Source organism: Elephantulus edwardii, unplaced genomic scaffold, assembly GCF_000299155.1.
Source record: "Elephantulus edwardii isolate Elephantulus edwardi_28Jun2011 unplaced genomic scaffold, EleEdw1.0 scaffold00077, whole genome shotgun sequence".
In the NCBI taxonomy this organism is placed as follows: Eukaryota; Metazoa; Chordata; class Mammalia; order Macroscelidea; family Macroscelididae; genus Elephantulus; species Elephantulus edwardii.
In genome coordinates this window covers 13686784-13714707 of record NW_006399827.1, presented here as the reverse complement: position 1 = coordinate 13714707, position 27924 = coordinate 13686784, and the positions used below count along the sequence as shown (strand labels likewise).

The following is a 27924-nucleotide window of genomic DNA, read 5'->3' as shown; positions in this document are numbered from 1 at the left end:
TTATTGAGAATTATCAGGAAGGTAAACAAAGGAAAATCACAAGGGAGTCATAAATAAAAAGGATCATGGAGAAGTCTTGAAAATAAGGCCAAATTCTTCTCTTTTGTTTACCTTATGCTTATCACAGGAGGGAGGGATTTAGTAAATACAAACTAAGAACTATATAGACTCTTAAGGATTGCCTTAATGCCTACCCTTGTAAACTTTTAAGGATTGCCTTAGTGCTACAGGGTGAATTCCAGCTAGTATTAGCCTCCCTCCTATCCTGACATAGCATTTGGCTTACTATTAATATTAAATTTGATATTTGGCTTCCCACACTCCAGGAAATCTAGGAGCTTTGTGTAGTATGATTGATAGATTCTTTAAAGAAAAACACCAAAGACATTCAAAGTGACATAATATTTTCCTTTAATTCTGGTAAAATTTGTGTTTTTTTTTTGTTTTGTTTTTTTAAGTGCAAATGGGAAGGATTGTGGAAAGAAAGAATCTTTAATACCGTTGTTGAAATGGTTGTCCTTAAAATGTAGAGGACTTCTAGAGCATTTAAGATGATCAAGTTGAATTGGCAGAACTGGGGATTGATTGGACAGGTAGAAATTGGTTATTTTGGGTTGTCAGTGTTTCCAACATCCTCAGCCTAGTCGGTTTCACACACCCTTGGGTGTTAAGGATACAGTGCCCTGAGGTGGAGAAGGCATCAGAGAAGCAGGGAGCAGGAGGCAAAGGCCAGTTAGGAGGCTTTGGTCAGTAGCTGCAGGAGGGAAAGGCTAGCATAAAGGGCACAGAGGCGTGGGAGGGTGTCCGGGTCCCAGGTGTACTGGGGGCCTGATCGCTGCACTTCCAGGCCACTCAGTCCTACTAGGGCCTCGGTGAGAGTCAGCTCCTCTTCCCCAAGGGAGGAGAGCAAGTCAGGTTGCAGGGGGAAGACCCCTTCTTTGTCCTGCAGGAAATGCTGTTCCATTGTATTCTCCACCTGGAAGGAAGCAGACTAGCATGTAATGAAAGGGGAACTTCTTCCTTTCTCTCAATTCATAAAACCCACCAAGAGCACTCCCTCCTCCCCTTACTATGTTATAATAATTTTTCACATTTCTAAATGTTTTACAGTCATTTCTCTCTCAGGGGCCTTTTTACGGTCCTGTATCATAGGCAGCTACAATAGCTGTTATGCATCAGAGAGCTGGACAATGACTAGGGAGGATAGAAGGAGAATTGACGCCTTTGAGCTGTGGTGCTGGAGAACAGTATTGAATGTACCATGGACTGCCAAGAAAACAGATTCATCGTAGAGAGGATTAAACCAGGCTGCTCGTTGGAGGCAAGGATTCTGGGGCTTCGTCTGACATACTTTGGACATGTTGTAAGGAGAGACAGGTCTTTAGAGAGGGACATCATGCTTGGTAGGGTAGAGGGACAGCACAGGAGGGGAAGACCCTCTATGAGGTGGATTGATTCAGTGACTGGGGTACTCAGGATGGATGTGTCAGAGGCAATGAGATTGGCACAGGATAGAGCAGGGTTTAGGGCTGTTGTACTTAGGGTCGCTATGAGTCGCAAACGACTCGACAGCACATAACAACAACAACATCATAGGCAGCACAGTTATTTATAGTCCCATATTAAAAAGGTCGGCATTGAGACAGACTCAGGTTTTTAAAAGTTTGATCAACACTGCCTGGCTAGGAATAAGCAAAGTCAGGTCAGATGTTTCCGCCTCTTCTCCCAAGATGAGGCTGAAAAACTATGATCGTTGCTCTGAAAGTCATTCTCCTACCTCTTGTAAAAAATACCAAAAACAGAAGAAAATGAAGACAAATAAGTAGGGTCAAGCTGCTGGACTAGGATAGGACTCTGTAGGACTATACTGTCCGTAGGCCAAGCCCATCTTTCCATTGATCCTCGCTGCCTGTCTTCCACACTCTCCCAGGCATCTGCCCTTTTCTCTCACCAGCTTCAGCTGCATGGGCAGGATCTTTTTCTCCATGGATTTTACCAGTAGCTTCTGCTGGGCTTCACTGAGCTCTGGAGAGAGAGAAATGTGTTGGTGGTATGTAGGAGACTACAGATTCCAAATAGGTTTACTTCTAGAATTTTATCATTCATATGTTCCTTGTTCATTTATTCACTCATGGTTTAATGTCTGCCTTGTTAGGTGTTAGTTAAAAAGTAATAATCCCTATACTCAAGGAACCTACAGCCTATTGGGGAGAATACAGAGTTAGGTGTAACTGTGATTTGGGGGTATTTAGGGAGTTCATAACAGAAGGTTCTGCTTTGGGCTTGACCTTCAAGGGCAGGCTTCTTAGAGGAACAAATGTCTCAGTTTACACTACAGGACAAGATAGTTTTGCTAGATGCAAGAATCTTTCATGAAAAACAATAATGAGATATCATCTCACCCTAGTAAGAATAGCAAAATTCAACAGGACAGCAAACAACAAATGCTGGTGAGAATGTGGAAAAACTGGAACCCTTATTCACTGTTGGTGGCAGTGTAAAATGGTGCAACCACTATGGAAGGCAGTGCGGCACTTTCTCAAAAAACTGGAAATAGAAATACCATTTGACCCAGCAATTCCACTACTGGGAATATACCATAAAGAAATCAGAACTGCCACTCAAACAGTGTTTATTGCTGCATTGTTCACAATAGCAGAGAGAGAAAAACAACCCAAGTGCCCATCAGCAAATGAATGGCTAGAGAAGCTGTGGTATATTCACACAATGCAATACTATGCAGCACTGGTAAAATAAGGAACTCAGAAAATATTGTGTAAAATGGGTGACCCTGGAGGACCTTATGCTGAGTGAAATATCTCAGTCACAGAAGGACAAATACTGTTGGGGGAAACTAAGAAAAGAGGGCATAAATAATGTACACTGCACTGAAATAGATGAGGGAAAGAACTGTTTAAAAGGAATATATTATTAGTTATTATTTGCATGACAATAATCCAGAATAAGAGCTGCATCGCAAAGGGGACTGGGGAGGGGGGAATTATGCAACAATGAAAAAGGAAAGAATTGTCTTTTTTTTTGAAGAGAAAAGTGAACTGGGGTGGGTAGGGAGGAAATGAATGGAAATCCAAGTTCTCTATAAACTTTTGTTAAAATCTCAAAATAAAAAAAATTTAAAAAGAATGTTTCATGAAGACAGAGGAGGAGAATTAAGTAGTAAGATCGGAAGATGTTATCCTTTGAAATGAAAGCTAACAGATGTCAGTATAGAAGTGACTAGAATTATTTCTCAGTCTCTGCCAGCAGGACTAAGTCATCTCTTAGAATATCCAACGTGACCAACCCAATGGATCTTTAAGAATCAAAAGCAAGTTTTAAAAATGTTGATAGAAATGCCTTAATTGTGGTATAATTGGCTTGGCCTGCATGCACTCATTCATTTGGGAAATATTCTGATCCCTGAAAAGGTATATAAATGAAGACTTAATTTCCACTTACCAGTTAGGGCTCCAAGGAAATAGAGCACAGCTCCCATGGCCTCCTTTGATAGCAGGACATCTTTTGGGAGTGCCTCGAGGGTAACTTCGTGTCCCTTGTCTAGAGCTCCTTCAAGCTGTGGGGAAAGGGGGTTGAATATTGAAGATAGCAAGGGGATAGGGCCCAGTGTAGGCCCTGGCTTCTCATCAGCTCTCAGCATGTTTAAATTCTTTCCCATTCCTGTTTGAAGGGCTCTCTGGTGGTGTCGTCTGCATGGAGTTGTGCTGCTAACCAGGCTGTGTCTCTTTGGTGGTCTGAATCCACCAGTGGCCCTTTAGATGATATGACAGGCTCAGAAACCCAGTGGAGGAACAGCTATGAGTCGTTCCAGCTTGATGACAAAGGTGTCTTGTTTTTTTTTTTTATTCTTTGGGGATAACTCATCCTAAAAAGTAATAGGCCCCTGAGTGCCTTGGTCCCTGAGCCTTGGATTCTGAAAAGATTCCAGTCCTCTTCCAACAGAGGGTCCTTCTAACCTGGTAGCTACCTTCTGTCCATCAGGATGGAACATTTGCCTTGGGGGAAATCTATGCGGGGAGCAGTAGTAGACAGCAGCCTGGTGAGGACTTGGCATCCACTCTTGATGTCCCAGTTCATTGGCCAGTCACCTCTTGCCACCATCAGATCCCCCTGCTGGCTGTGATGCCCATGCACACCTCCACCAAAAATCTCCTCTTGGATCTCCCACCGTTCCACGAGGGTCTTACCGTGAGCTCAAGGTCTTGGAGCTCCTTTTTCTTCCCTAGAAGTTTGCTGAGGGAGGTGAGCAGGGAACTTTGCCCTCTTTGGCTCAGCTTCTCAACTTCGTGGGTCTCTCTTTGAACCTCTTCCTTTAGTGTCTTGAAGTTCTCGTGTTCCTCCCCTGCGGAACGGTAAATTCGACAAACAGCCGTCCCTCTGACACCCTCTGTTCAGGAAGTACTCTCCCTTTAGGCCCCCTTTATTTAGACCACTGCCCCCTGCCCTCGTTTTAGCTTGCACTGCCTTCTTTCCTTACCAAGAAAGGCAGTTAGGAAATTGCCCACTAGTCCTGATAGAAGTGCTGGGGGAAGGTCCTGACAAGGAGGTGGGCTAGGATGCATACTGTTATCTAACCCCAAAGTTATTCCTCTCTGCGATCTCATGCCCCATCCTGTCTCAGTAGAGACTCCCTTACCTCTAAAAATGCTCCTTAGAAGTTGAGAAGGAAAATATATTTGCATTGCACATGAGTTAGCCGAGTGAAGACCCGCGTGGGACTGCTCTAAGGCCAGGGGGTCCGTATCCAGGGATGTGGGTGGATTGGGAGATTGCTGATCCTAGGAATATGTCTGGACTGCTTGGGGAGAGTGACCACTGGAAATGGCTCCATTTTCTAGAACCTGAGAACTAGCACCAGTCTGCTCTTCTACAACCCACCTCATAACTTCTCCCACTGCCTTTATGCCAAAGCTTGGAGAAAAATCACAGTGTTTCTTACCAACGTCAGATGCTTGGATAACTGATGGAAAAGGAAAGAAAACAAAACAAAACAACCAACTGATTAAGGATAAAGTCCTTCAGAATATTAGCCATTTCTTATAGATAGTTACTAATAAGAGTCAGGAAATATGTCTTAGGTGTCTCCTGGGAGTTGTCAGCCAGTCAACTTAGATATATTTTTAAAGTGTGTCAATTGCTTATTGTCACACAAACCCAGAAATTTAAGATTTAGTCCCTTAGAACAACACCTGTTTATTAGTTCAAGGTATTCTCACTGTACTCCTGCAAATCAGGGTTGGGTCTGGAGAAAAGCCAATACAATATGCAGAGAGACACCTGGGCTGAGTTAACTCACATTCCTGTGACTCAGCGACTTGTGTCCTATTGCTGGGCACAGCTGCAGGTGTGTGTATAATAGGTTAGAGCTAAAAAGGCCCTTGAAGACAAAGGTCTAGGCATCAGACCACCTGGGCATTTTATCCAAAGACTTTCTTCTTTTTTTCTTAGCGATTGAGATTCCTACCAGGTTTCAGGGAAATGCTCTGTCATGTTCCCTGTGGGTCCCATGGAGAAAGGAAGAAAAGAGTTAAGGAAGCTGCAGTGGAATGAAAAGAAATACTTACGTATGAACTTCTCTTCTGCTTTTCCTGGAGGCAGAAACAATGCACATACGTCAGTATAAAGCCTCATTCTGCCTTTTATCTAGGGCAGTTATCAAGGCAGTTCTATCAGTGATCATTATAAACACACGGAGATTGCATTAGCTCATCCACCCCCACAGTTTGGGAACACACACTGTCTCCAAGTCTTATTTCTGCTTTTGGTCTATTTCTCAGGCAGTTTTCTGTGTCACTCTGTGTCTTCCCCTCAAGTTGAGAATAAATATTTTAGGGACTTGGCACAGCAAAGGGGAGCTCTTGTGTAGTCTGTAGGAAGTTGTGCTGCCAACCCAAAGGCTGTGCCTCTCTGGCAGTAGGAATCTCTTGTGGAGGGTTAGCTGTCAATTCTAACTGGACAGCAGTGAGGACTTGAGTGTGAAAAGCAAACTAAAGGCTCTTTGGGGAGGGCAGTAGTATACTATTATAGAGGGGAGGGATTAAGTGGATAAAGGAGAGCTTCAGACTGATCCAGCCTAGTTGAATCCCCTGCTGAGAATTTACATTTCCAACCTAGATGTACTGCATCAGAAACTGCATTTTAACAAGATCCCTGTGGTCCGCACAGATCCCTCTTTGGCAGTTTAAAGCCCCCAGCCTTTCTGAGATGAAAGTTATACAAGTGTTCATGTCTTTTGTTCATAGGGTCTCTATGAGTCGTCTATGACTCGATGGCACTTAACAACAACAACAGTCCTTCTGAGGGGGAAAGATGGGCAATCTCACCCCGTGGAATTTTCAACCTCCAGAAATCCACTGGAGGGTTAGTTAGCGGTTGGTTTTGACTCCATGACAAGGAGTTATATGCATCTAAGAATCATGTAGGCATCTTTGAAATCTGTAGAGTCTGAATAGGTTTATCTAGAGTCTGTCTCTCTCTCATTGTCGTTATGTTAGAAGCGACTTATATAGCTGACAACTTAGAGCTCAGAAGCCTGCTGAGTTTCCAAGGCTGTAAAGCTCACTGGAGGAGACTGCCCATCTTTATCCTGTAGAGCTGTGATGGTTTAGAACCGCCAGAGAGGCTTGGCCTTGGCTTAGCGGCACAGCAGCCTCCAGACAAGGCCACCAGAGCTCCATTATCAATGGAGTGGAAAGCAGGTTCTCTGTAGGAAGTTGATTGGGAATAAACTGGTTCAAGCCCTGGGATGAAGTTATAGGTAAGGCAGAGCATGTGGGGAACCAGCAGGTCATTCTACTCACCTCCTGGAGGGAAGGTTTGCATGGCGTCATTGTAGATGTGCGGAATATCTATAAGGAGGAGGGGAGGTGAACTGTTACAACTGGCCCCCCTTCTCTAGTACCAAGTCCATGGGCTCACTAGGATCTTGTCCCCCCCCCCCGAAAACTCCCCCCATCTCCTGTCTGTCTCCATTGCTGAAAGTAATCTCTTTCTCCTCTGCAAATATTCTATGGTAATATCACAATCCACCTTGCGTTTAGCCCTACTGACCGTTTCCTCTGTTGGCTTCTTGAGAGGGGTTGTGCTTTTTCATCTTTGTACTTGCTCCACCACAACTAACATAGTGCCCAGAACACAGAGTGGCTTCTGTCCCAGCAGTCCTATCACCCCTCTCTGGAGCAGCCCCTGTAATTCTGCCCCCTGCAGGTAGACCACTGCATACTCCTTCACTCATCCCTTGCCTTCCTCTTGGGGGCTGGGGCGAGCTGCCTTGGTGCTGTGAGGGTGGTTCTTATCTTCAAGGGAGAAGATGCTGTTCTCTACTCACTCCAGTCATCTTTGCCTTTGACCATCAGTTGTCTCACTCGGAAGGCCAGGACACACCCCCTGGGGATGGTGATAGCCTCCTTGTGGTCTACGGATCCCTAAGATGAAACAATGAGGTTTTGTGAACATGGAGATGGAGAGAGAGGAGGGTGTATGAACAGGTGGGGGACCAGGCCTGCTGTAGGGGAGCTTAGACGTCGAGAAAGAACCCTTCTGAGATGTTCCCAATCGATCTTTCCATATGTCCTAGACTCTGTGAACTGGACTTCAAAGCCCTTGCACTCAGTTCTGCTGGAAATCCCTCCAGTGACCTGCTTCTCTCCTCCTGGGTCAGTCACATGATGGGAACTGGGAAGACCTGCTCCAGGACATGCCTGTGCATCACCCTGTCCCACTTTCGAGCGTCCATCCAGGTGCTGGTTCCTTCTTCCTTTTTGTTTTCTGTCCTCTGCTCTCCTCTTCCAGGAAGTTTTCCATGACTAAAGCCCTGCCCCAGCTCTAGCTCATCCCTTAACTATTTACACAAATAGATACAGGTGTGTGTAGCATTACTTCAGGGATTCATGGAGCAACAGTGGAGTGCTCACCTGCTGACCAAAAGGTTGACAGCTTGAATGGACCCTGCCGCTCTGTGGGAGTAAGACCTGATGCTTTGTTCCTGTAAAGATTACAGCCTAGGAGACTCTCTGTGGCAGCCCTACTGTCATGTGGGGTCACTGTGTCAAAAATAGACTCCGTGACACCCAGCAACAGCAGAGCATTACGTGTGTATATGCAGTTTCCCCAGTACGGGTTATCTGTCCTTTTAATCCTATAGATCTCCTTGATGAGACCGGGAACTTCCTGAGAGGAAGGAGATCTCCCCTTTACATTGGGAGCATCATGAGGGAAAATCTCCACTCGTTTCCCCCTCCAAGCTATTTTCCTGTGCTGTCTGGCACAAGAATCAGCCCATATTTGTTGTCATTGACCAGAGAAGGGGAGTGTGTCTGGCTGACTGAAGCCTAAAATCTGAGGAACAGGGGAAAAGATTGGGTGCTTTTTAGTATCCTGGGTAGGCACTAGTCAGGCAGAGTCAACCCAACCTCCGAGGAGTGGCTGAATATGAATGTGTGAGAGTGTGTATGTGTATGTTTGAGTCAAACCTGTAGCCCCAGAGGGGCAAAGAACGGGAGGGAGAAGCACCCCTCGGCCTTGCCAGCTCTCTCCAGAGTGACCTCCTGCACGGTCTCTACCACTTCCATCACCACGTACAGGTTCTCGCCGCGTTCCCGCATCTCCTTCAGGAACGGATGCTCTTCTGCCAGCTTCCTGTGGCGGGAAAAACATAGGGAACCCTTCAGAGCTTGTCCCTGCACGGGGCCGTGAAATTGTTTCCTTTTGTTCCTAGGAGCTGGGCTTTGTGGTGTCAGGAAAAGAGTGAAACTCTGGCTTAAGACTGGTTGGATACCCAGATCCCCCTGCCTAGTAGCAGGGCAGCTTCTCTAAATTGTCAGTTGCCTCAGCTATAAAATGAGGATAATGACACTTGCCTCCAGGGTTGTTGAGATATAAAACGTGTGATCATCCGGCCAGCACCTCACCTGGAGCAAGACCTGGTGCTTTTTCTTTGACCTCAGAATAGTTTTATCCTCCTTCCCACCGGTTCTTAGCCCTGTTCACTTCTTTTAGAACCCTTTCTCTCTCTTATCATCTCTCCTGTTCCTAATATTAGTTCCTCTACTCTGTTGCTTCAACTAATTTGTTTATAAATATAAACACGTTCCTGATCCTGAAAAATACACTTTCTTTGATCTTGTTACTCCATTAAATAACCTTTCTGTTTCTTTCCTTGGTTTCATTGGCAATTTCTCAAGAGATACACCAAGATTCACTATACTCATATTTCCTCACTGGTCACTCCAGAATTCTTTATCATCTGACTTCTTTCCACTCAACTGATACCATAATGACCCACCAAAGTCAAAGACCTCTGTGACTCTTGTCTGATGACGTTGGGCCCCGCTGTCCCCACTTGCCATGTGGCTCTGTCTTCTTTTCGCTTCTGATTACCCTGTATCATCCTGGTTACACCCCTAACTTTCTGGCTTCTAAATCCTATTGACTCTGCCTCTATCTCATTTTTCACTTCACTCAAGTTTTCTATTTTTTTCATTCTTCTGCTCTCTGAACTCCCTCTGCTCTCTGCTCCACTTTCCTATAGTTTTAATCTTTATACTGCTGAACTTCACTTCTCCCCTGAGCCTTTTTTTCTAGCTACCTGTTGAAATTCTCAGCTGATGTCTCAGTTGCAGCACAAACAGAAAATAATCCAAAGAGAACAACTCTGGGTCTTGATCCCCAAATATACTCGAGTCTCTGTCTTCCTATTTGTACTGGTGATACTACTGGGGTAAAATCTGAGTTCTCTGTCACTAAACCCTCCCCCGCCTCCTGCAGTCAGCTGCCGAGGCCAGTCCCTTTGGTCTTTGCAGAGGTCTTGCACCCACTTGCTCCTCTTCAGTCCCACTGTGTTCCCCTAGCTTAGGTTTCATGACACCTCTCTTGGATGTTAGGGAATCATCTGGTCTATTTCAAACCTACTCTTTGCCCACTGTACATCTTTCTGCCATACATTAATCGTGCCACCTACCAGAGCATCGTCGGGGTCTCCCTCAGACCTGCTGAGTAGCTCAGTGCCTTTGGCCTGGTGCCTGGCACTCCATGATCTGAACCAAACGTACATCTTCTCCTTGTTCCACACTTATCTCTACACCTGCCAAACTGGCCATTCCCAGTCCCTTACAGTTTGCCAAGGAGCCCTTGGGAACACAGTGGCTAAGAGCTCTGTTGGTAGCCAGCATCAATGGCTTGTACCCACTTGTTGTTCCAGGGAAAAAGGTAGGACAGTCTGTTTCTGCAAAGATTTACATTCTTGGAAATCCCATGGAGCATTGTACTCTGTCCTGTAGGGTCACTGAGTAAAAATTGCATCAATGACAGTGGGTATAGTTTTCAGGATTTCCATCTACATACCTTGGAAACCCTTCTGCTATCCTACTTGCTACTTATCCTTCAAGGTCTGGATCATAGGCCTTGGGCCTCTTCCTTTGTGAAGCCCCTCCACCCCCAGATGTACCTTTGATCCACCACAGAGCTCTGCTGAACCTCTCCTATGGCACTACCTACTTCTTGCCTTGGATTATTGCTGCTGATTTCCAGTGGTTTTCACCCACCATGTTCATAGCTTTCAGGGTTCTTGGGCAAGGCAATTTAGGCATGCTTCAGCACCCAGAAGGGTGTTTTGTAGTCAATGAGAGATAAAACTATTTACTGGATGAATTACATGTGCCCAGCCTTTCTTACCAGTTCTGCAGTTCTCATCTTCAGCCACAACTTAACTACTTAAAAGTCAGTTCTGGCATCTGAGGGGCCTAGCATGAAAAACACCTGCAGTGTCCCTTGTATAGGCAGCCTTGGGAAACTGCTGCCTGTCGTGTGTGCGGCCGGGCAGGAGGCTTCCTTTGGGGAGCAGAACAGTGGGGAGAGTTAAGGTCTCTACCCTTTCTAGCTTCTTTTATAGAGTTTTAGGAGTTGCAAGGAAGCTCAGAGATTATCATCCAACTCTGTAATTTTGCAGGAGAGCAAACTCAGATCCTGAGAGGTGTGGAGTGACTTTTCCAAGGTCCGACAGCAAGTTCATAGGAATAGCAGTTGGGTGAGCAAAATAGAGTGAGTGAGAGGGTGGTATTAAAGGTAGATGAGGGATAGAGAAGAGTGGTTAAGGAGTGGACTTCTGTCATCTTCCAAGAGCTCCCCTGCAGTGGTCACATGGGTGAAGTTCAAGGTGACAGCCCTCTGGCACCCTTGCTCTGCCCCACCCGTCCCCTCTTGGAACCTCCTGGCCCTGCCCACTCTCACCTTTCTTCTTGTAAGCTCTCCAGGGCCTTGGGGGCCACACTGAGCGTCTGGACTTCCAGGGTGCTGCTCCGGGAAAGCCCTGCCGTCCCTGTCACCTTCACCGTCTTTGGCATATCCACCTTTCCCTCCACTCGGGCATCCAGCATATTCTTAAAGCCAAAGCTCCCACTGTCTATCGGCTCTGCAGGGAAGAGAAAACAAAAGGGGCTGGTGTGAGGGCTGTCCTCGCCAGCTGCCACCACCTTGGCTTTGTAATGAGAATTCGGGGCTGGGTGACACCTAGCTTCATCTGGGTAGAGAAGAACTGGGTGCTCGGCCCCCATCTCTCATTGCCCAGTCCCACATGAGGCTGACCTGCAGGTGAGCTGCCAGGCTCAAGCACGTCCAGGAGCGTGTAATCAGTCTGGACATAGCGAGCACCCCAGAAGAGCGTGCTTTTCCTCTTCCTCAGCACCAGGCAGAAGGGATGGAAGCGCTTGAAGTCGATGAGGCTGTCAAGGGGAACCAGGTCCCCTCGAGGGTTTAGCTGTCTGGCCAGGGTCCGGGTGACATTTTCAAACATCGTCATGGTCTCTGCAGGTGGAAATGGGAGAGGGTCACGCTGTGGACGCCCTGGCAGAGAGAGGCTCAGGGCAGGAGGAGGGGACCTTGTAAAGATGGCTGGATTCACAGCATATCAGAGCTGAAAGGGACCGAAGCAGTTCTCATCTGATGCTCAGGCAGCGAGGGCTTGAGAGGTGAAACAGCCTCCTGAAGCCCCACAGTTGACCAGAGAGGACAGGTGTTCTCTTTCCTTGTTAAAAACGCTTTTCTCTACACTCATTTTCTTCACAGATACAAGCCCAGTTTGAGGGGTTTGAGGGGTTTGTTAGCAATTAAAGTAAAGCTGTTTCTCACACAACTGGGCCAACCTTGTCTTTCCCAGAGAACAGAGCTGGGGACTCCGGGCAAGGCGAGCAGCTCCTCCCTGTGCAGAAGACCTGGGGAGGGGAGATGCCAGTCTCCTGCCCTGGTAGCCCTCTCCTTGGGTGGGGTGCATAGCAGGGGCCTGCACCCTGGACTTCTCTTTGGCTCCTCCTGGCTCACAGGTGTACCCACCTCCCTCCAGAGGCTGCCCTGTAGACCCAGGCCCTCCACGTACCCTGCCTTGGCACACCCACCCCTCTGGAATACTCCTCCCAATCTGAACAATGCTTGTTTTAATACTTAATTCAAGGTTGCCTCCCTATGATCCCTGATGAGCCTGTAATGTTGTTATGATCTTGTCACCTGACTCTCTGGCCTACTCAGCGGCGACCTCCCAGAATGCACGAAATGCATCTTAGTCACCTTTACAGCATCAGCACCCAGAACAGTGCCTGGCACCGAGTTGGAGCTTGGCAAATGCACATGGAAAGAATGAATGAACAGATGAATGAACGTGGTCCTGGAAACCGTGCTGGAGTGACCGCACGCAAGAGCAGGCAAGAAGCAATGAACTGACCATCGTGGGTCTGTGCCTTTGAGGTTTCAGTCCAAGTCCTTTGACTGAGTGGCCAACCATTATGACTAGACTGTCTCCATGGGTAGAAGAGGATGTGCTAGCTACCTGGGGAGCTGCCCCATCTCCCCTCTAGTGCCCCATAAGGGCAGGGAAGCAGAAGGCATGTTTATAGTAACCTGAGCCCTTCTGCCAAATCCATGAACTCCAGTGAGCCCTGTTTGCCTCTCATTCCTGGGAAGGCCAGGATGGGGTGGACAGCCTCCTGGGACCAGCAAGGCTGCACCTGAGAAGACCTTGGATGACCACAGTCTTCTCACAGAAGAGATGCTCATGGTGATGCCTCGCCTTCCTTTTCTCCAAGGACTATCAGGGTATCATCCCCAATGTTCTTTTGGGGAGTCTAATCCCTTCTTGTCCCACCCATGTCCAGTACCTTAGAACACCACCTGTCTCCTCTGCTGTCACCAGATTCTTACCTGGTGCTGTGTTGTTGGGTCCTGTCTGGCAGCTGGGTCTGGGATTCACGGGCCCAGGCAGACAGGTAAGAGCTCAGGGCTTGCTCAGTTTGAAGGTTGACAGAGTGTCTGTCCTTCTTCAGGACAGTCTACTTTATACCTCAATGAAAGCAGGGATGGAGCTTCCTGGGACCCCACCCTCTCCTGCTTCACTTCCGGGAGAACAGCATCAACCTGTTCCACCCGTGCCCTGCCCTGGGCCCCAGGTCCTGGCCTGCTGCAGGCTGAGGGGGTGGGCGGGGAGCTGCCCAGCAGGTGCCAGCGTGGGCTGGGGGAGACGGAGGTGAGAGAGCTGTGGCACTGAAGTTCGGCATGATGGCTGAAGGAGGGAAAGACACGTTTCGGAAGGGGAGCAGAGTGGTAAGGGGAAGGGAGAGGGGGGGTGTGTGTGAGAGAGAGAGATGTGAGAGATGTATGAGAGAGAGATAAGAGGGAAGGCATCTCTGTTATCATGGTCATCAGGAAAAACGCAGGCTGCAAGACGATGTTTTGTGGGTGTGATGAAAGATTAAGGAAGCTGGTGCCTCCATAGGTCCCCTTAGAGAGCATCTGGAAACTCGTCTTCCATTTCTGCCTTTTAATCTGAGAATTACTACCTCACCTACATGACCATACCTGTGACGCATTTACCCAGGCAGAGATAGAGCTACATCAAAGGTTTTCTGTTGAATAAACAGATGCATGAATGTGGCCCTGGAGATACAGGCTGGGATGACAGCACCCTGGAGAAGCCTTGATTGGCCAGGAAGAGCCAAAGCTTGGCATCTTGGATCTCTACCTTGAGCGTTCAGTCCAACTCCTCTGGATGTATGGTCAGCCAGCACAGGTAGACCAGCCCCATGGGTAGATGGGGACACCCGAGCTGCCCAGGGATCAGCCCACCTCCCCTGATGTATCCTGTTTAGTCCTCAATGCCTCTCCTCATGGAATCTGGTATGTGCACATACACATAGACTGAGAGGCAGACCTAGAACCAGTTGTTATCAGACTGACTCCAGCTCACGTGTGTCAGAGTAGCACTGCACTCCACAGGGTTTTTAGTGTCTGGTTTTTTAAATGAAAAAAAAAAAATAGATGTTCAGGTGCCTTCTTCCAAGACACTTCTGGATGATTCAAACTTCCAACCTTTGGGTAGCAGCTGATCATGTTTACCCTCTGTACCACTTATGTACCTTAGACATCATGAAGGAAGCCCCAAAACAAACAACAGTTCAGGAGGCATATCTGCATTTGGAACTCAGATGTCTCACCACTGGTCACTCAGATCTTGCTCCCATCTTTGGTCAATGCCTAAAGGACTTTAAAAGGGGACACTTTAGATCGTCTAGACCAGATTTCTTGATGACAAAATAAGTCATTTACAAGTTAAGCTCTTGACATACAGTCATCTGTGGGGATATATGGGCAATGACCTGAATATAACTGAACCTTCCTGCTCTCACCTGAGGCTAAGCGCCATGATTCATCCAAACGAAATGCAAACTGACCCCAAAAGTCAGGAAAGGCCAGTCTTTCTTGGAGATTTTTTTTTATATTCAGCAAAACTCCCTAGAAACTTCATTACCCAGTTCTGTCCCCAAAATTCCATACCTTATGACAAGTGCTCCTAAATCTCTTCTCTGACTTAATGAAATAAAAGCCTTCCTGTGCTTCATCTCTATTTTTCTTTACCTCCTTTTTCATCTGTCTGATGCCCTTCTTGTGTGACAACCTACTATTTCTTCCGTTTTCACTTTGAAAGCTCTTAATCATTGCTTTAGCCAAACAGCCCTCCCTCCTTTGAAGTGGCTGAAATGGGGGCCAAAGTGTATGGGAATTTGTCAGTGTCATTTGGTCCTGGTTACTTGTATACACATATATAGAAATGTGCTATATATGTGGTATTCTTTTCACCTCTCTCTTTTCTGGAATTCTTTCACTTCTGTGAAATCTCTTAATTAAAAATCCATTGCCAACTAGTCAATCCTGACTTATTACAACCCTGGTGGCTCAATAGTTAAGCACCCAGTTGCTAGTCAGAAGGTTGATGGTTCAAGTCCACTCAATGGCTTCATGGCAGAAAAGACTTGGCATTCTAGTTCTTTAAAGATTATAACTTATGAAACCCTGTGGAGAAATTTTCTCTGTCACATGGGGTCAATATGAGTCAGAATAGACTTGATGGTGCATAACAACAACAACAACAACAACGAATTAACACCTGGATGTAACATAACTGCAGTGCAGCTTACAGTCCTGGGGCTGGGCACTGCCCCATCCCTTAGTGAGATCAGGCCAGGCCTGCCCACTGCCCTGCCCCCAGCTCATCATTTCCTCTCTCAGGTGTCTGGGAGTGTCTTTCTAGTGTCTACCCTCTTCCCACTGGCTGCAGACCAACGTTTCTGGTCCAGCACATTTTCCAAAAGTCTCGAGAACACTGGTTTTGAGAAGCCAGATATTTATCTCCTATCCATCTCCAGAGTCCATCCTGTTGGCTTCCTCTCCTCTGACCCTGAAGTCTTGCACCTTCATTTATCTTAGCCTCTATTCACTTTAAACTCAGAGTACACCCCTGGGTCCGGCCCCTCTCTGTCTTTGCCCTCTTACCTCACTTCTACTCCACCTGGCACTATTCCCCCACAGTGCTTAATGACCTTCTGAATATGGAGCTTTGAGAGTTCAAAGCAGAGTAAGAAGGTCTGTGGAGTCAACCAGAATGAAAGTCTTGCCTTACTGTTTGTGATTCTGAGATGGAAATTGGCTTGTCCTGTGCTGCTCATTTCTTCTGAAATCCAGAATGACCTGGCTTGATCTACTGACTTCTAGTACACTTAGGGGTGGACAGGCCCTAGAATCTGTAAGATCCAGAGACACCTTCTCCTCACTGTCTTAGTTTATACTCAAGGGAATATGAGATAGAATTTAATTTATTCTGGAAGACATTTACATTAGATTAACATGTAAAAATTCTTTAGGCAAATTCATATTGAAAGCAGCTACACAACAGCAAAGACCTCCTGGTGTATGGTCCTGATGCAGGGGAAGAGGAAGCGCTTTCAAGCAGGCGGTAGGGTTTGCTCTTTGTCGCTCTCTGGTGGTCATTTAGGGTTAGAGCATGGAGAATAATCGCTTTTCCACATCAGACCATAGTGATTTTAAGAAATCCCAGTTGATAGATTGAGCAGTTCATTCCTTTTGGACTATGAAGTGCAATCTTTTAATCCTTTGCTATACATTTTCATAATTTTTAAATAATTACTGAAGAGATGAGAATCTTTTTAATAGAATTTCTAAAGTCCTCTAGTGTTAACTCCATGCCCCAAACCTATTCTTGATAGGATTTTTTAATTCAGGCAGGATAGACTCAAAGTCATATTTTGATTCTGTTGGATTTGTTTTAATTTTCTTCAGCTTTGGTTTGAGCTTGCATATGAGTCTGTTCCACAGTCAGCTCCTGACCTGGCTTTGACTGCTGATATTGAACTTCTCCAACAATTCTTTCCAGATGTTGTCAATCTGATCTTCAGGCGAGGTCCCTATGTATAGTTGCTGCTTATGTTTTTTTAAAGAAGTTATTTGCAGTGAATAAGTTATTGATTGTACAAAATCCAGTCATTAGAGTTCTAGCCTCATTTCTGTCACTAAGTCTGTAATTTCCAATTACCAGTCTCTCTTCTTTATTTCCAACTTTTGCATTCCAGTCACCAGTTATTATTAATGAATCTTGATTCTATGTTTGGTCACCTTCCAACTGCAAAAGTTGATAGAAATTCTCAGTTTCTTCATCTTTGGTTTTAGTTGTTGGTACATAAATCTGAATAATAGTTGTATTAACAGGTCTGCCTTGTATGCATATGGTTGGTATCCTGTCCCTTACAGCATAATACTTGAAGATGGATTTGAAATGGTCTTCGAAATACAATTTCAATGCTTCAATTTAATTTTACTTCCTCAATTTGTCATTCCTAGTGTAATAAATTACATGATTGTCTGATTCAAAGTGGCCAATGTCAGTCCATCTCAAGTCACTAATGCTTACAATGTGAATCTTTATGCATTGCATTTAATTTTTTACAACCTTCAATTTTCCAATAATCATACTTTGTACATTCCACAAACACATGACAAATTATGTCTGCCACTGAGAAGAAAGGGAATCCCAGAACACTTACTTGTGCTCATGCAAAATCTATACCTAAAAAAAAAATTTTAAAAAATCTATCACTACACCAGGAAACTGTTGCATGAACACAGCAAGGGAACACTGCATGCATGATTTAAAATCAGGAAAGGCATGCATCAGGGCTGTATCCTTTCTCCATACCTGTTGAAGGAATCAGTATGTAGAACATATCTTTTTTTTTAATTGCCTTGAACATATCTTTTGAGTCACATCTAACAACAACTACAATAGTACTGACAGGGAGCTCTGGTGTCTTAGAAGTAAGGAATTGTGCTGCCAGTCCAAAAGTATGCAGTTCTAATTCACCAGCTGCTCCATTGGAGAAAGACAGGCAGTCTTCTCCCAAGCAATTTAAGCCTCGGAAAAACCCACTGAAGGGTCAGCTATGAGTCAGTTCTGACTTGAATACTTGGTACATAACAACAACTGCAGATCAAGCTTGTAAATTGTGTGTGGTTCAGAGGAGATGAAAGTGGGAGTGGGGAAGAAGAGGTGGACAGGATGGGAAAGAAAGTTCCTTCCTTTCCCTGGTAAGGGGAGGAAGCCCCAGCCTCTGCAAATCTTAATGTGTCTCTGACCCCATAATACACTGAAGATGCTGTAGATAGACAAATAGATTGGCACGAGCAATTTTTTTTTACCAATTTTCCTTTTTATTATTATTTAATTTTACTACTTCCCAGGGTGTTTTTCCACCTTGGGGAAAGTGGGAGAGGCAAGTTACATAATTCAGAAGAGCACTGACCCTGGCATGAACAGACAGAAGCTGATAGAAGGATACCCTGGGAGTTACGAAAGCACAGTAAGGGTTCAGAAAGTAGGGGCATGAGTCCAAAGTCACTAAGATGTGGGATGGCTAGGGCATTTGGACAGGGGAGTGATCCTTTACACAGACACACTTTCTTTGGGTAAAAGGAGATGGAATGGTTAGGGATGGATATAGGTGGGCAGAGGGGCAAGAACATTCCCTAAGATTTTGTTTTAAGTCTCACTAGGGAGGTTGGAGATTTCAGGATACAGAGTGCAGATTGTGTGCTATACACCCATAAATTCTTTTCATATCCTAGAAAATTTTGAGGTTTCTCTCCAAATTTCCAAATCAGTTTTGGGACCCAAGACATCCCCAAACTCCTGGTTGAGCAGACGCTGATGTTCTGCTCGGATGGCATCAAACTCGGTATCAAACTTCAACATGTCAGCCCTTATTGCCCCTAGCCCTGCACTGCTCATACCCCTGCCGATCAGGCCAGTGTGAGCAAAACTACTGCCAGCCCCCAATCTAACTCCAGAGAAGCTGCCTCTGTCAGCTGAGGCTGATGCCTGCAGGCCCGATCCTTGCTGAACCCCAGCTTTTCCTGAATCCCTGCTGATGTGGCTGGAGTGGGCACTGGAGCTCCCTGCCACTTCCTGGCTGGTGTAGGAAAGTCTCTCCTTGCCTTCCCTATGGAACAGCCCTTCTAGATCCTTGTTAAAGATACTGGGCTCCATGTGAAGCCTTTGAAGCTCCATCTCCAAGGGAAGCTTGGAGTGGAAGCTCCTGTCCCCGGGGTCCATCCCTAACCCCCACTCTGCTTTCCCTAGTCCAGGTCTAGTCAGGCTTGGGAATCCTTGGTGAACAAGGTGTCTGGACAGCCAGGTGTTGTCAGCCAGCACCCGAAAGATGGAGAGGGCAGCATAGAGAGCACAGAGTGGCCGCAGGGCATTGGGTTCCCAGGTGTAGAGGGGTCCATCCCCTTGTATGTCAAGGTTGCAGAGTCCCACTAGAGCCTGGGTCACCTTCAGCTCCTCACCCTTGAAGCCCCCTAGCAGCTCGCAGTGAAGACGAAAGGGCCCCACCTCCTCGCGGAGAAAGTTCTGGTCCAGGATGGTCTCCATCTGCACATTAGAACATAAACAGCACAGGAGGCTTTGCATCTGGGGAACCACCGACTTGAAAGGTGGCGTGCATGCAGTAAAAGGTAAATCTCTCAGCGCATTTCCTTCTTGGAACCAACCCCCTCTGAGTATTGATGCAGAAATAGAGACCTAGGGTCTCTTGAAAGCTCTACCAGGAGCTTGCTGTGTGGCCTGGTGGAGTCCCTCAACAATTCAGGCCTCAAAGCAGTAGGCAGGAAATGAGGGGCAGAGCTAATTGGGCTCCAGAATTCCTTCTAATGCTCACATGCATAACTAAGCCCAGCTTGCACCTTCTTCCACCTCCAGTCCTCACCAGCTTCATCTGTCGAGGCAGGATCTCTTTCTCCACAGACATGGCTAGCAGCTGCTGTTGCTCCTCGCTCATTTCTGCAGAGGGTCGAGGAGAAGGCAAGATATAGAGACATATGCCCTTTCTCCCTTGGCCAGGTCCAGGACCAAGGGAGTCTGGGAGTGAAGGCTGATAAGAGAGAGCAGATTTATACTTTCTTCCCTGGGAGAAGATGAGGGAGGTGTATTGTTGGATGGGGGAGGTGGACTTGCAAGGTGATCCCAACAGTTAAATGCTTGACTGCTAACCAAGCACTCAGTGGCTTGAACCTATCCGGAACTCAGTGAGAGAAAAGACCTGGCTGTCTGCATCTCTAAGGATTGTTGCTGCTAGGGAGCTCTGGTGGTGGAGTCCAGAGGGGGTTGCACCGTTAACCTAAAAGAGCTGTTGCCATTGTAGGTGCTGTTGAATTGGTGTCCAGCTCACAGAGAAGCCTTGTACAGCTGAATCAAACACTGCCAGCCCTGTGATCATTGCTGTGCCTGACCCCATCATTGCCCCTGTCAAGATTACAGCCTGGAAGCCCTATACAGTAGTTCTGCTCTGCCCCAGAGGGTCACTGTGAGTTGGAATCGACTCAGTGGCACAGATACGCTTGCACTTTTCCTTGGAGGAGGAGACAGCAGAGTTGGGCTCTGCTTTACTGCCTGTAACTTAGTACCAGGCTTGGTACCATGGGTGTGCAAACTATGCAGCGCTTCTAGTGCTCTGTTGTCGCCGTCTTGAATGATAGTTATTACATTTCCCAGTTCTGCTTGGTACTGTGGAGCCTAACCTAGTAGACCTGTAACATCAGGGACTGTTTCCCCTCACTCCCGCACCTCACCTTGCAGAGCACCCAGCAGATAGAGGATATTCCCAGCCAGCATGGGGTTGAGTTTGCCAGAAGTCTCCTGCAGCCACTTGAGGACTGCGTCTCCAGGTCCCCCTAGGATTCCTGGAGTCACTGGTTGATCAAGATCCAAGGCCCCATCCACCTAGGAGAGAGTTCAGAAGGCGTCAGCTAGATTCTCTGACAGTTAGGACCAGGAGCTCCCTGAGGAAGGGGCAACAGGGGTTTAGTCTCTCAGTTTTAAAAGAGCTAATCTTGGGTGGATACCTCAGTTGGAGTTTCAGGGGTGAGAGAAAGAGAAGACCCATCGAGATGGATTGACACAGTGACTGCAGCGATAGACTCAAGTGTATCATAGATTGTGAGGATGGCATAGAATAGTACAGGGTTCAGGTCTGTTGTGCATAGGGTAGCTCTGAGTCATTCTCAACACATTGGTATCTAACACCAGTTTAATTTTAAGGAAGCTCTGGTGGCCTAGTGGTAGAGTTGCACTCCTAAAGCAAAGGCACATGATTGGAACCCATCATTTGCTCCCCTGGAGAAAGATGGGCAATCTCTGAAAACCTGCTGGAGGGTCCTACTTGACAGTACACAACAATGAGAAATTTTACTCTTAACTTTTTACCCCAGCAGCTCCCAGCCCTGGTTGCATACACATCTCCAGCCAAGCCAATCCCCACCCCAACCATCTCAAGGCCCCGCCCACACCAGGCTGCACTCTCGTCACCACCCAGCTCCACCCACGACGTGCCCAGCGGACGTGTCTAGCCCTCTCCACGTTCGACCCCGCCCCTTCCCCGCCCCATCCCCGCAGTCACCCGTTGAGTCCTGGCCTCAGACTCCGCCTTCGCCCCGCCACGTCAGCTGTAGCCCCGCCCCAGAGTCCCGGGCCCGCCCTCACTGCTTTTTCCAGCTTCTGCAACTCCTTCGCCTGGCCCAGCAGCGCCAGCAGTTCTGCAAGCAGGGCACTCCGCCGAAGCGAGGTCAGGTTCTCCAGCGCCTGTAGCTCGTCTTCCACCTCGGCCTGCAGCGCCCGAAACCCCGTGTGCTCCCGCGTAGCGGGCTCAGGCCTGTAAAGTGCTTTGGGTACGGCATAATGGTGACCGGGATCCTTGCTCATTCATACTCGCCATGATTTCACCTAGCAGGTCCTCCAACCCCTTATCAGAGTCCCTCTTCTAGGACTTAGCATGAAAAATGATACCACCAGGGTTAGGTGCAGGGTGACAGAGGAAGAAGGGAATAGAAGAGAAACAAGAGGGACCTTGTAGGAGCTCAAGTCCTTACTTCGAGGAGTCATCTCGTTATCTGCAGAGAGGAGAGACAGAGTCACCCATGCCTCCCAGAAGAGCATGGTGGAGGCTGTGGGCAAGGGGAAGATGTGCACCTAGAACTCTGAAAGACCCCTCTGCAACGCTCGCACTGTCACCCCTAAACTCTGACTTGAGTTCCAGGATTGACTAGGGTTTTTTGTTTGGTTTTTTTCCTCCTCTTTACTGGGGAAGGAGGTCTTTGTAGCTCCCTATGGTTTTGTCCACCCTCTCCAGCCCCCATCACATTGTGAAGTAGGGACGAGAAGAGTCCCTTAGTTTCTTTTACCTTTCACGGGGAACGTTTTTAACTTCTTGTCCTTGAATGGAGGGATGTCTATGGGGATCAGAAATGGAGTTCTAGTCATCTGATGCTTCCATATTTTCCCTACCACCAGACACTGCCCCCCCCAATCAAGTGGTCTTGCAGAGAGGGGAGGTATGGGTAAGGGTATAAGCTCTTAGGAAATAATACAGACAGGGTGTGGAGTAGGATGGAGAGGGGACTGAGGGTTCAGGAGTCACCAGCTGATTTGGGCGAGTCATCAGCTGCACAGTAGAGGAAGAGCCCAACTGCCCTGATTTCAGCTGGGTTTCTTTCCCTCATCAGCATACCCCAGCTGTTCTCCCCAATTATCAGCTGCTTGAGGCGAAAGGCCAAGATTGTACCCAGAGGCAGATTGATGGTGTTGTTGAAATTGAGGGATCCCTGGGAAAAGAGAAGTGAACACAGGTGATTGTGAGAGAGTGAATCAGGGTTTCCTGTCTGAGGGCAGGAAAATTCTGACAAAGTGAAACTATGAGGGGGTAAATATAGCAGCTGGGAGGCAGTTTTTGCCCCTCACCAATTTGTCCATAAATATCTGGTGACCTTGAATAAGTCTAAACTTTCCTGAGGTATGATTTCCTAAACACCGTGAAAACGGAGTTATAATTTAACCCACTACCGATTTAGCCTACCTCACAGGATGCTGTGAAGTACTGTAACCACTGCTGTGGAGTTAATTCTGACTCCTCCCAATCCTCTGTCATCGAAGGCTGTAAACCTTTACAGGAGCAGGTGCCTCATCTTTCCCCCAGGGGGTTTCAAACCTCTGGGCTTTTGGTTAACAAGCCAATGCTTGACCCACTACACCACCAGTGCACTTATATCATGAGACAATAGATGGGAAAGTCCTTAGAAAAGATGAACGTGCTTTTTAGGGAAACCGGAGGAGAGGCCTAGGTTTGGGCAAAGATGCAGGGGACAGTTGGGCTGTCTGTAAGGTGAAGAGTGAGGCCGGGAAGCCTCTTGGAGATTTCCAACCTTGAGCCCAACGGCGGTGAGGAGGGTAATGGAGACACCTCCTTCAGCCTTGCTGCCCTTCTCCAGTGTGGCTTCCTTCAGAGTTTCCACAGCCTCAGTCACCATGTATAGGTTCTCCCCAAGCTCCCGCAGCTTTTGTAGGAAGGAAAGTTCTGGCTTCCTCAGCTTCCTGTGTTGGGTAGGTGGAACTGGGCTCAGAAGCTCTGGGTGGGTAGGGCCATCTTCCTGTCTGTGTCAGAACCCCCTCACTATTGGGCCCTTCCTCCTCCCTGTACCTCCCTCACCTCTGAGGAACTTAGAGAAACAGAACCCTGGGATTCTAGAACTAGTTCTTCCTTGACTTGCTCTGTGACCATTGACTCTCTTGACTCAGTTTTTTTTTCTTCTTCATTGAATGAGTTGCTTTAAAAAAAATGGGATCCCAGAGGTGTGCGATTCAAATCCACCAGATGCTCTGCTGAAGAAGGAGGAACAATTGCCTCCTGTACCAGTCAGATCCAATTTGACGGTACACACATAAAAAGAATAAATAAATAAAAATTTTAAAAAAAAAGAAAAAAATGGGAGGGAAAGGGGGACAATGTCAGGAAGAAAGAAGGAAATGGAAGAGAGGAATGGAGAGAAGGAGGGATGAGGAAGAAGGAGAAGAAATGAGGGAGGGAAGGAAAATGGAAGTGAGGAGGAAAGCAGAAAGGAATTTCTGGACTCTTTTAAAAGGATGATCTTTGTCAATTCTAAGAGCCTGAGCAATTCTAGGGGTGGTGACATGCCCCTTGTACCTGCCCGTCACCTGAAACCCTCACCCTGCTTTCCACTGTCTCCTGTAACTCACCTTTTCTTTAGGTTTTCCAGATCATTCACAATGCTGAGCTTCTGTATGTCCAAGATGTTTTGACGTTTACCCCCAACTGTGACAGAAAGATTCACTGGGAGCCCTAAGGCTTCTGGCTTCACACTTGCTGTCACTCCTCCATCACTACAGCCTTGGATTGAGATCTTACAGTCTTTTCTGGGCTCTGCAGGACAGAAACACCTTTGTGCTTATCCACACGCACCCCTTGAAGGAAGGCTTCCCTAAAGGACTCTGTATGATAAATTGTCTTTGACCCAAAAGTGAATATTAATTGAGAAGTGATCAGGGCATTAGTGTTAGTGAGGGGACTTACTATTAAAAAAATATTTTAAAAGAGGAAGATCGTAATTATCACACATATAGAAATGGATATTGTGACTGGGAAAAAATGAACTGAATTCCAGGGGCCTCTATTATATGTGTGTGTAGTGGTCATAGAGATATAAAAGGTGACCAGGGGACAAAGATGGGGAAAAATCATGATGTGCTGATTCCAAGTGATGGAGGCTCCAGAGCCGACTTCCGAATCCAGAGGTGGTTGTGCCCAGGAGAGACTGACCTTGCTTTGTATGACCTCCATGGGAGGGCAGATCCAGGGGAACAAGGACAGGGGCTAGGTCAGGTAACTGAGCATTTTTCAACAGTCATCTGCGTTATCTCCTTTTCCTTCATAGGATTAAAACACCTGCTCCATATTGTTAAAATTATCCTGAGAGTGGACATTGTAAGACTAGATCTTTTAGTAGGCAACTCAAAGGCAATATGGTGAACATTTCCCATCTTGCCAGTTCTGACAGGGGCTTTTGAGGTAAGGAGGGCCATTTGTCCCCCCAACCTGCACCACTGAGAACTCTCCAGATGGGTATACTTTGATAATGCCCCTCCCTGCTGTCCAGTATTTCTCATTGCTGCCATTGTGACTGTCTGTTATATGCCTTTTGCTCTTTTCCCTTTCAGACCTACTACTTCTAACTTCTTATATAGGTAGAAGCCATAATTAGAATGATGTATAAAATAAGACTCAATGAGTTCTAAGTGAATGCTCTGTGAGCAGAGTGCATGAACCTGTATGTGTATGTGTAAGCTGTCGAGTCATAACTGACCCACAGCTGACCCTCCGATGGTTTTCTGAGGCTATAAATCACATGGGAGGAGATAGCCTATCTTTCTCTCCCAAAGCAGCTGGTAGAATTGAACTGCCTATAGTTGGGTTGGCAGCGCCAAAGAGAGTTCCCTTAGTTCGTTAACCTTAGCTTGATTTAGATGACCTCCCTGGGCTTTCATGGCTCCTGTGTGTACTTTCGTTCCCCTGGGTTGTCATCACTGTGACATTAGCCCATCAGTTCCTTAAGGATAGACGCTTTGGTGACTGACTCATCCTGATATCTACAGTGCCTGGCATGTAGTGGGAACTCAGTAAATGTTTGTCTTAGAAATGACTTGTGATGACCTCCATTGCCAGCGTGATGGCCCTGGTTGGTTTGTTTTCTGCCTTCCTGGTAATCTTTTTGTCATGGATTGAATTGTGTCTCTCCCTCCCCCAGGAATTTCCTCAGCACAGGTGAAGGCTATGACAAAATGGAGACCTCCAAGGACCATCAAACCCACAGATGTTGAAAAGAGACAAGGACCTTCCTCCAGAACAACAGAGAAAAGAAACATCTTCTTGTACAGCCAGCACCCTGAATTCATATTTCTAGTCTCTTAAAATACAAAAGTGTGCCTAAGTCAGGCCATGGACTTTTCAGTCACTTGCTATGTATCTGCCAGCTGACTAAGGATGATGGAAGAATTGATATGTGTATGACTAAGGATGGCATTGCACTGGGAAAGTCTGCAGTTAGGGACCTCTCCAAATTATTGAGGAGTAATGATGTCAGTGTGAGGACTAAGGTGCATCTGATTCAAGCCATGGTCTTTCTGATCAATTCCTATACATCTGAGAGCTGGACAATGAATAAGGATAACAGAAAAATAATTGATGCTTTTGAGCTGTGGTGTTGGAGAAGAGCACTGAACATCCCATGGATGGCCCAAAGAACAAACAAATATGTCTTGGAGAGGGTACAGCCACAGTGCTCCTTGGAGGTAAGAATGATTAGACTTATACTCACATACTTTGGGCATGTTGCTAGGAGGGGCTATTCCTTGGAGAGGGACATGGTGCTTGGAAGGGTGGAGGGTCAGGGAAGGAGAGGAAGACCCTTGACCAGGTGGATTGACACATTGACTGTGACGGTGGCCTGTAGCATGTCAGGAAGTGTGAGGATGGCACAGGATAGGATAGGGTTCAGCTCTATTGTTCATAGGATCACTATGAGTTGTACTTGACTCAATGGCACTTAACAAAAAATGGCAAGAATGACAAAATAATTGATTTGTCATTGAATTGTGCTGTTGAAGAGTGCTGAATATCCTGTGGACTGCCAAAAGAACAAACAGATATGCCTTGGAGAAGGTGCTTCCAGAGTGCTCCTTGGAGGCAAAGGTGGTAAAGCTTCATCTCACATACTTTGAACACGTTGCTAGGAGAGGTTATACTTTCGGAGAGGACATCATGCCTGGGAAGATGGAGGGATAGCAAAGGAGAGGAAGACCCTCAACCAGGTGGATTGACACCGTTACTGCAATAGGCTTACGGGTGTTGGAGATTATGAAGATGGCACAGGATAGGACAGAGTTCAGATTAGTTGTTTATAGGGTCTCTATAAGTTATACTCGGCTTGACGGCACCTAACAGTGACAAACAGAGAATAAATCTCTGTTAAAGCCATCTGCGTGTGGCATGCATCCTGTAGCTGCACTAAAGAACGAAGACATTTCCTCACAGGTAGATGAAACGACTGTCGGCTAAGTTCTAGAGAAGTGAGGGGAAATGGTTTCTCATTTGAATTCTTAGTTCTAATGAGGGAGACACAGTCCCTGTTTTGGGGATCAGCTGACTGAACTGCATGTGACTGATATTGACACCCCTCCACTCTTTGGGGAGAGTTCAGTATTGTGGCAAAGTCAAGGCAAGAAAGAGTGAGAACTGTACCCCATCCACTGCCCCCCTCAGCTCCAGTGTATTCCATTGCTCTCCATTAACCTCTTTTAGTTGATAACGAGGCTCTGTAGGTCCTTAAGTCTCTATATTTAGGGGATTCTTGGAGTCATCAGGCTAGGAGCTCGTTAAAGAGGAAGGATCTTATGTGACTGGCTCATTGATCTGGGATTTTCCTGAGAATTAAGTTTGAGCCACTGCCCCCCCCCCACCCCAGGCTTCTTCAGGGATGTGTTTGTTTTCTTTGCTGCCCTGGTTTCTGCTCCACGGGACAGCATGAAGCTGATGGTGGAAGGACTCTCCTCCCACTCCCATCCACAGTCTCTTGGCTGCAAGATGCTGCGTATGGGTGACAAGCTGGAACTTGCCCCCAGTTCTGGGTTCTCGGAATGTGTGCCCACCTCTTCCCTCAGTACTGGACCAGACATCTGGTCTGGCTCTCTTGGTACCTGGCAGCTTTGTTCCTGGCTCCAGCATATCTCGAAGGGAGAAGTGGGTCTTGACATACTGTGTTCCCCAGAAGAGCGTCCCCTTTCTCTTCTTTCGTACCAGGCAGAAGGGCTGGAAGCAGGCAGCATCGATGATGCAGTTCAGCGGGATGAGGTCCCCCACAGGATCCAGCTGCCTCACTAGAGCCCGGGTGGCGTCCTGGAACAAGGATGCCATGATTCCTGGTCCCTGACGGAGCTGAGGACAGAGTTGAAGCTAGTTATGCTGCCCAATGCCTGCTGGCCCATGAATTAGAGCAAGCGAGGGGCCAGGGTGCTGGGGTTTTGCTCAAGTGCAGTGACTCGTCTGTGTGGCAAAGGGACACAGTTCCATCTAGTTCTCTCAAAGTGGAGCTGTAGCCACAGCTTCTGGCACCTCTTGCTGTCTCTTCTGACACAGAGACCAGAGTGAAGCGTTCTGTTCCTCAGCTGGGGGTCAA

General features: G+C 47.0%; 2 protein-coding genes across 2 annotated transcripts; both read right to left on the bottom strand.

The window, feature by feature from the left end:
- Positions 1–733: 733 nt before the first annotated feature.
- LOC102870961 (gasdermin-A-like) lies at positions 734–11812 on the bottom strand. Its single transcript, XM_006889399.1, has 11 exons — positions 11599–11812; positions 11245–11425; positions 8490–8655; positions 7346–7442; positions 6819–6866; positions 5583–5606; positions 4958–4978; positions 4206–4360; positions 3460–3574; positions 1952–2025; positions 734–976 (listed from the first exon to the last, which is right to left on the bottom strand). Exons 1-11 carry the CDS (start codon positions 11810–11812, stop codon positions 734–736), a joined length of 1338 nt encoding a protein of 445 aa, XP_006889461.1.
- A 1599-nt stretch (positions 11813–13411) lies between these two features.
- LOC102845171 (gasdermin-A-like) lies at positions 13412–27662 on the bottom strand. The gene is made up of 10 exons (XM_006889479.1): positions 27446–27662; positions 23933–24008; positions 23101–23269; positions 22410–22503; positions 21772–21792; positions 21386–21564; positions 20476–20626; positions 19614–19687; positions 19058–19279; positions 13412–13510 (listed from the first exon to the last, which is right to left on the bottom strand). The coding sequence occupies exons 1-10, from the start codon at positions 27660–27662 to the stop codon at positions 13412–13414; spliced, it is 1302 nt and encodes a 433-aa protein (XP_006889541.1).
- Between the last annotated feature and the right edge of the window lie 262 nt (positions 27663–27924).

Excerpts from the sequence above, each read along its gene's own strand:
- LOC102870961 (XM_006889399.1), bottom strand. The coding sequence starts at position 11,812 with ATGACGATGTTTGAAAATGTCACCCGGACCCTGGCCAGACAGCTAAAC. Across the intron at positions 6,867-7,345 it reads CAAAGGCAAAGATGACTGGA|ATATTCCGCACATCTACAAT; the intron begins GTGAGTAGAGAA and ends TCCTCCTTATAG. Across the intron at positions 4,979-5,582 it reads AGCAGAAGAGAAGTTCATAC|TTATCCAAGCATCTGACGTT; the intron begins GTAAGTATTTCT and ends CTTTTCCATCAG.
- LOC102845171 (XM_006889479.1), bottom strand. The coding sequence starts at position 27,662 with ATGGCATCCTTGTTCCAGGACGCCACCCGGGCTCTAGTGAGGCAGCTG. Across the intron at positions 23,270-23,932 it reads CTGGAAAACCTAAAGAAAAG|GAAGCTGAGGAAGCCAGAAC; the intron begins GTGAGTTACAGG and ends TACCCAACACAG. Across the intron at positions 21,565-21,771 it reads TAACGAGATGACTCCTCGAA|CACTTTACAGGCCTGAGCCC; the intron begins GTAAGGACTTGA and ends CCGTACCCAAAG.